This window comes from Chrysochloris asiatica, unplaced genomic scaffold (assembly GCF_000296735.1).
Source record: "Chrysochloris asiatica unplaced genomic scaffold, ChrAsi1.0 scaffold00091, whole genome shotgun sequence".
NCBI lineage: Eukaryota > Metazoa > Chordata > Mammalia > Afrosoricida > Chrysochloridae > Chrysochloris > Chrysochloris asiatica.
The window spans coordinates 2,452,272-2,460,371 of record NW_006408609.1 but is presented as its reverse complement, the minus strand read 5'-3'; the positions used below and the strand labels follow the sequence as shown (position 1 = coordinate 2,460,371).

General features: G+C 35.7%; 1 protein-coding gene across 3 annotated transcripts in view; it reads right to left on the bottom strand.

Moving 5' to 3' along the window:
* The window catches only part of ROBO1 (roundabout, axon guidance receptor, homolog 1 (Drosophila)), a 1,434,915-nt gene that overhangs the window by 47,156 nt on the left and 1,379,659 nt on the right, over positions 1-8,100 (bottom strand). For all 3 annotated transcript variants that reach the window (XM_006866438.1, XM_006866439.1, XM_006866440.1), the window contains 2 exons: positions 5,509-5,653; positions 1,292-1,540 (listed from right to left, as the gene is read on the bottom strand). In XM_006866438.1, the coding sequence (XP_006866500.1) occupies positions 1,292-1,540; positions 5,509-5,653 (394 nt within the window). The remainder of the gene's footprint in view (positions 1-1,291; positions 1,541-5,508; positions 5,654-8,100) is intronic.

Below are 8,100 nucleotides of genomic sequence, written 5' to 3'. Positions count from 1 at the left end.
TCAAGATAAGGGAATAAAACTGCGAGCTGCCCATGCCTCACGTCTTCCCATATCTACTGGGTTGGGCGTCCGATTTTGTAATATCAAATAAAGAAAACTTCACTGTTGCTAAAGAAAACGATTTAAATATATGGCAACTCAACACTTCCCTGGCCGCTTCTGCTTATAATGAATACACAGACCAAGGCTAAAACTATTTCTTTCTCTTTAAAGAGTAAATATGTCTTGAATTTTCCTACTTGCTGCTGAGCTGTAGGATAAGCTCTGAACTGCTAATCACAAGGTTGGCGGCTCAAACCTACCAGCTGCTCCTTGGAAAACCTATGCAGGATCGCTGTGAATCAGTACTGACTCATTGACACTTAACAACAACAACATGCCCTCTTGATTATAGCATGGTTAATAAGACATTAAAAACTCTGTTTTAATCTAAGAATAAGATAAAAAACAAAATTAAGCATTATAAGCTATAATTTATCATGCATTCAAGAATACTGAAGGAAAATCTGAGGCATTTTATAGACTCTACTTCAATTCGTATTAAAAATACAGACAACAATATGTATGTATAACATAACATGTCAAAGGCAATAGAATAAATACAAATAAAATCATCAACAGTGAGGGAAGACCTAACATGATGCAGTAATAGCTATTATGTGCTAGAAATGACAAATATATATAACAAAATACATTGGTTAGTGATGCTTAATATTTAGGTCAGAAAAATCTAAAACATATACAATCATAAGTTTTCAGTAACTGGGGACAAAAAGTCATTAATCAAATTTTGCAACCAAAATAAAGGATGCAAGGTCAAGACAAAATGAATATACCAAATTCATTATTCTGCAACATTACATTTGTGAGGCAACAACTCATTATGCAGCTTTGTTTTAAAAAGACAGGAGAAAATACATTTCCTAATCAAAGAAGAGACAAATATAAGCTAACAATTTTGCTCAAAATAAGACCATCAAAAAGAAGTCACAAGATTTTAGTCATATATTTATTACATGTTTGTCACGTGTTTTTTAATGTAATTATCATAAGTGGGTGAGTAATAATGCATATTATTTTATGGATGCAAGTTCAATTGGATCGATTAATCTAATGTGCCGGTGAACAATATTACTTGACATGTTAATGGCCTAGACTTATTGTTTGATGATACTATAAGAAAAGGCCCATGTGACATGAAAATTACTTCATGGAATAGCTGTAAACAAATGCCATTTGTAAGTGGAAACTGCCTTTATTTGTCAGCAAAAAAATGCTAGCAACAACGTACCTCCTGTCAGGTTGGTGCTGCATGTGGCCAGACTCCTCTGGGCAGTCCTGTAACATGGGCTGGAGTTCTTCCTGTGGGGAGGGAGTCAGAGTGGCAGTGGACTGATGGCTATAGGACACGGCAGCTGGAGAAGAAGCTGCTCCTCTCACAGGGGGAGTGGGGCCTCGTTCATCTTCCTCCTCTTCTAGTTCATCTTGTTGCAAATACATCCTTGCTGGTGGCACGGGGCATGACATTTCTTGGTCATAACTAAAAGAAATTATAAGAACATGTAGACTTAATTCAATTTACTCAAATAAACTATTTGTACAATAAGTACAAAATCAGCTTTGAATTGTTCTGGGTCATGTTAAGAAGGTATTGTTTTTTGTTTTTGTTTTTTTGAAAAAGCCCATTATCACAAAGGCTTGTGAATTACTATACATTTTTGAGAGATTACAACTCAAGTATTATAGACTCTAATATGTGAGATGATTGCTGTTATTGTCATCGAGTCGATTCTGACCCATAGCGATGCTGTGTAGGGTTTTTGAGGAGCAGCTGTTGAGTTTGAAGCACCAATCTTGTAGTTCAATCTCCCTTTGCAGTTCAGAGCATTAACCCACAGAGCCACACCAGGACTCCTTTATATGTGAGATTACAACTCACATAGACTCTGAGCAGTCATGCAGTAAAGAAATCTATTTAACACACTCAGAACTTCCCAAATATGGCAATCATGGTTAAACACTCACCTACTATCTGAAAATTTTGTGGTTCAAACCCACCCTGAGATACCTCAAACAACAGGTCTGGTGATTTGCTTTTGAAAGTTTATAGCTTTCAAAACTCTATGAAGCTCAGTTTTACTCTGCATACTTGGATCACCATGAGTCAGAATGGACTTGATCGTAACTAACAACAACTTTCCAAGATATGTTATATATTTTATACTTCCAACTCAAAATTTTCTTGAAAGAAAGACTCAAGGGTAGTGTTACAGATGACTCTCTGGGGTGGGGTTATAGACTCTGAGAAAAACTACTTTTGAAATTGTTTGCAAAGGAGATACATTGTAAATCAATTTAATTAGTCCAATATACCCATTTTCCTTTGGAATTAAGATGGATCACCATTTATTCAGTTGATCACAAAATAAATCAGTTGTCTTACATTTAGGGTGGTGAATGAAAAACTTATCTTTAAACAATACATCTGCTCTCTGTTTTTCTGCTAGAGCTTTTTGGGAACCCAGTTGGATTTGGGGGAACATTCATCCTTTCTCTTTTCTTTTACCCTAGAGCATATGATTTTTAATTAGAAAGGCAGTGAAGTAATACAGTATATAAACTGAGCTCCTGTTACCATTCTTGTCTGTTCTCTACAACCTAACTTGGTTTATCTGAACTCAAAAAAGTGGATGCTCAAAGAACATGATTTCTTTGTATCTTCCATTACTTTCCAAATTCCACTCTCTCTCTTTTACCATTCTTTCTGGTTTCATTTAACAACCAATAGCAACGTGTCCACATACCCAAATTAGAAATCTTATAGTCACTGACTTATTATTCTCTTCTAAAAAGTCTCAAGAATCTATGCCCTTATATATATGAAATATACTACTCAATAACTTTAATTGATCTCTTTGCCTCTGGGCACCTTTACCTTCTTAATCCTCATATTGCTTCCAAAATTACTTTACTGCAACATACATCACTTTCATGCCATTAAGTTGTTCCATAAAAATAAGTGGTTCTCTAAGTCCCAGTGTGGCACTGTAAGATAAGCATGGGACAGCTAACCACAAGTCAGCAGTTCAAACCTACTAGCTGATCCTTGGAAACCCCATACAGGTTGTTATGAGTCAGAACTGACAGAATGGCACTTAACGACAACAGTATATGCTTAGAGAATAAAATATAAACTTCCAGATAAGACACTGATGACACTCTATCATCAGACTTCCACTTACTTTTCCTCTCACTCCCCTACCTCTCACTCCCCTACCATGTGTTTCATGTCAGTTCCCTAAAAGCTGTCATTTGTGTGGTACCAGTGCCCATAAAACCCCTCTTCTATTGCATCTTGGCTGGTTGAGAACCTTATTTGTCTAAAGTCAAGAGTAAAAGCCTAACATCACGAAATCTGTCCATAAGCAGTTCTTCCCTTTGGGGTACAAATCCTGTAGCATGTGGTAAACCCTATAGCTTCTTTTTGTTAAAAAAAAAAAAAAAAAAATCTGTATCTACTGATCCCATATTATTCCCATTTTGTAGACTAAAATAGCAAAAAATGGATTATAATGTAGAAGATTAATATTTTAAATTTTTATTTATTTTGTACAAAAATAGTCATTTGAAAAACTATGTAACATAGAAATAACTTTTATAAAATGCTTCTTAGAATATAGGAGTACAGAGGCTCTGATTTAGGACATAGTTGGAACTGTAAAAATGTGTTCTTGGGGAGAAGGAAAGTAGTACGATTATTTCTATAACAGTCAGTGAAAAGATTATATCTTCTGGTACAATTTGTGCTTGTTTTTTGTTCAGTGAATTCTCATAAATTCCTCCTACTAGTGAAGCAGCTGTTACATTTCACCTTGGAGTCATCATGTTCAGTTCTACAAATTTTGGAGTGGAAAGAAGTATACTACCTTTCTCATTGTCACCATATGAAATATTTACACTAGTAAAGTTGTATGAAAGATAATTCAGTAAAATTTAGATGGCTGCAAACAGTTTTCAGCACAATGTGATTATATCTAAGCACAGGTTTAAGGTTATTGTAGTTACGGCTTAAATCCACACAATGATTTTATGGAAATTGAGAAGAAGTAGTATAAAAGTTCTGATATTTGAAAACCACAAAATGATAATGCACACCACAAATATGGAGTCCCTGAGTAGTGCAGATGGTCAATGTACTCCACTGTAACTGAAAGGCTGGAACTGCAAGTTCACTCAGGGGTGCCTCTGAACTAAGGCCTTATGTTTCCATCCAAAAAGGCAACCACTGAAAATACTGTGGAACACAGTTCTCTGACACAGATGGGGCTGCGTCATTGACTAAACAGTAACTGTACAAGAGGGCTTCAAAAAGTTCATGGAAAATGGGATTGAAATTTTCCACAAACTTTTTCAAGTTCCTTGTTTGTTGTTGTTGTTAAGTGCCATCGAGTTGGTACCAACTCATACCGACCTTATGCACAGCAGAAAGAAACATTGCCCGATCCTGGGTCAACCTCACTATTATTGACACGCTTGAGTCCACTGATGCTGCTATTTGGCCAATCTATCTCGTTGGGGGTCTTCCTCTTTTTCTCTGACCCTCCACCTTACCAAACATGATATCCTTCTCCAGTGACTGGTCCCTCCTGACAATATGTCTGAAGTATGAGAGACAAAGTTTGGCCATCTTGGCCTCCAAGGAGCACTCTGGCTGCACTTCTTCCAAAATGGATCTATTGGTTCATTTGGCATCTCATGGCACTTTCAATATTCTCCTCCAACACTATAACTCAAAAGCATCATTTCTTCTATGGTCTTCCTTATTTACTGTTTAGCTTTCGCATGCATATGAGGTTATTGAATATACCATGGCTTGGGTCAAGCGCACATTAGTTCTCAAGCTGACATCTTTGCTCTTTAACACTTTAAAAAGGTCTTCTGCAGCACATTTGCCTAATGCAATGCATCGTTTGATTTCTTGACTGCTGCTTCCTTAAGTACAAGTTCCTTGTAGTATATCTATATTTAAAAGAGACTACAGCTCCTTTCTGATATTCAGCTCAAAAAAGAATCTTCCAATGCACAGATTCCTTTTTCTTTTTGTTTGCACAACACCTAAGAGGATTTATAAAATCCCTGGGTGGTACAAACAGCTAATTGCTCAACTTCTAGCCAAAAAGGTTAGTGTTTTAAACCCACTCAGAGGTGTTTTGGAAGACAGGACTAGCTGGCAATCTGCTTTTGAAAGGTCACAGCTTTGAAAGTAGTTCTATGCTACACTGATGGGGTCATCATGGATCAGAGTCAACTCGATGGTAAACAACAATAACAGGAGGGCTTTGTATTTTACAGTTCTGCTGACCTATCAATATTGTTTTATATTTAGAAATAACTGTTCACAGAGCTTAGAATCAGTTCCGTTTGGGGGACCTAGTTTAACAATTACTGAAAAGACATTTCTAAGGAATCATATATTGTTACTTACATCTGTGCTTAGATTCCTCTTACCTCTCGTCCACAGAAATACTATATTCTTCGCTATTACTATGTGGAGGAGGATGCACGGGGGGAGGAGGAAGCAGGTCTGCCCAGTTCATACCACCCTGTTTTGGTACTTTGGGTGTTCGTGCCCCTTTCTTATGCCCTTGACTCCCTGGAAAAGAAAGAAAATTCAAGTCTTTTATTTCAGGTCTTTCAGATTTTTCTATAAACCACAGGTTAATTATTTTCTATAAATATCTCAAAATTCATATATGTATATATAAACAAAGAAATTTATTCAGTCATTTTAAACAGAACTTTGGACAATATAAGAAAACAAAAAGGATTCCCAAGTTTAGTTGCTAATAAATAGCCAAAAAAAGCAATAAAAGTATAAATGAATTTTACAAGTCATATCATTAATAGTGACCTTCCTGCAGCAATTAATTGCATTATAGATTATCATCTAAAACAAATGAGCTGTAGACATATTTTCTAGAGTGCCTTTCTATTATTTAATTGCTGGAACCTAAAATACAATATGATACAGATACGATCTATTAGAGTTCCACTGTTGCATTAAATTACTGAATATATATAATTTGTACTTGTCCACTGAAATGTTTTAGGCACAATGGAATTATTAGTTTTCATCAGAAAAGCAGGTGCAGATAAAATAATTGCGGGAAGAACTAACAGGATTACTGACAAAAGAAACAAAAAATGATTATTTAAGAACAGAAGTGTTTCTAACCACTGTTCCTATAAGTGTATTCTTATTACGGCTTATCACAGAATGACATCACTTGAATATTCTCCATAGTTTGAAATAGACCAACTATCCAAATGCTCCAGTTTTCTGATTTTAGATATGACATATTTTTAAACACAGGAAGCTATACATTTTATAGTATTCTTTTAGAAATAACTTTTGGTCAAAAAATACTTTGGAATAAAAACATCTTCATCCTTCCTCAAATACTATACGTGTAGTCTGGATTTATATGGGTCAATAAATGCTTTTCTCATATGATCCTTTAGCATCAGTGAATAATCTTGTTTGCACTGTGAGTTAGACAATGGACTGCTAACTTCAAGGTCAGCAGTTTAAACCCATCGGCTACTCTTCAGAGGAAAGATGAGGTTGTCTGCTTCAGTATACATTTACAGTCTTGGAAACCATAGACACAGCCACCATGCATCTGAATCTACTCAATGGCAGTGGGATTTTGGTATCTGAGACAGCTTCAAGTTGTACGGTACATGAAAATAAGTCATGGCATATTCAATAGTCATATTTTTTCCATGCTATTTGGGAGACTGTTCACTCACATGGCAGTGTTTATTAAGCCAGATGCTTCTGCGCTGGTTTATTACTGTACTAAGTATGGGCTGAGGGGCAGGTGGCTATTCATAAAGTATGAGTACCAGGCCTATGCTGGTGTGGTTCCAGTCTCGCTTCCTCTTCTCAGTTACCCTTTGTTGGAATGACTGTGCACATAACATAGACTCGACTATGCCTTGCACATTTTTCTTATTGTCCTGGCATATATCACCCTTAACAATTCTATCAGTCTTGAAAGGCCTAAGATGAATTTTTCCATTCTCTCCCCTAGATACTAAGGGTTTCATATTTTGTATATTTTTATCAAATATTCAGAGTACCAAACCTAACCATGCCCACTGTCATAGAGTCAATTCATAAATAATGACAAGTAGCAGAACATAAGAAGCCAGGTATCTAAGTGAGGAATTAAGAAGGTGAATTGATTATTAATAACAAAGAAACATGTTCATTTTCATTACCAGTAACTAAGAATTCAAAGACCAAACAGCATGAGATAGCAAACACCAAAATATTTTTTATTATTTTCCCAATTTTTCCTTGAAAACTTTCTAACTCAGGAGTTTTTTGCTTTGAAAAACAGAAAGGAAAAAAAAAAAGTATGATTTTAATTGTAAAAATATATCAAAAACAAAATATATAAAAAACATATAATAGAATCAGAGTGAGTCTAAGAAAGTAGATTTAAAAAGCTGAAGATCCACTGTTAACATCCTTTAAATTAAAAAAGAAATTGTTTCAATCTGGGGCGGAACACATGCTAGAAATTACTAAATCAACCAGCCTAAGTTAAGAAATTATGGTCAATGCAAATGATATATTCATTACAGAAAAGGCATAGGAATAGTTTTTGGAAATCACCTCACAACAATTTTTATCCAGTTGCAAGGAAGTGCTATGTTCTATCCTCTCCTGGAAAAACATACTAGAGTCAAGATCAATCGGTTTTGTTCTTGCTGTGGTGTGACTAGCCACATGTTTCATTCTAATAATGAACCACCCCTAATTAGAAAAACAGGACTTAAGTACCAGCAAATTCCCATCTGTGGCCTCTCTCAGTAAAACTGCTGGCATGCAGCTGCAACTAGAGGAAGTCCACAAGGAAGAGGACTCAATTCTCAATGTGGCTTCTGAGGCACTCACAGACTTTGGCTGAAGGTGGCTTTACAAGCTTTTAGAGCAAGAATTGAGGGATAGAAGAGTATTTAGACAGAAACTGTTGCACCTAGATCTTACATTATTTCTCTTAGCCTTTATTTTTTTTTTAATGTTTT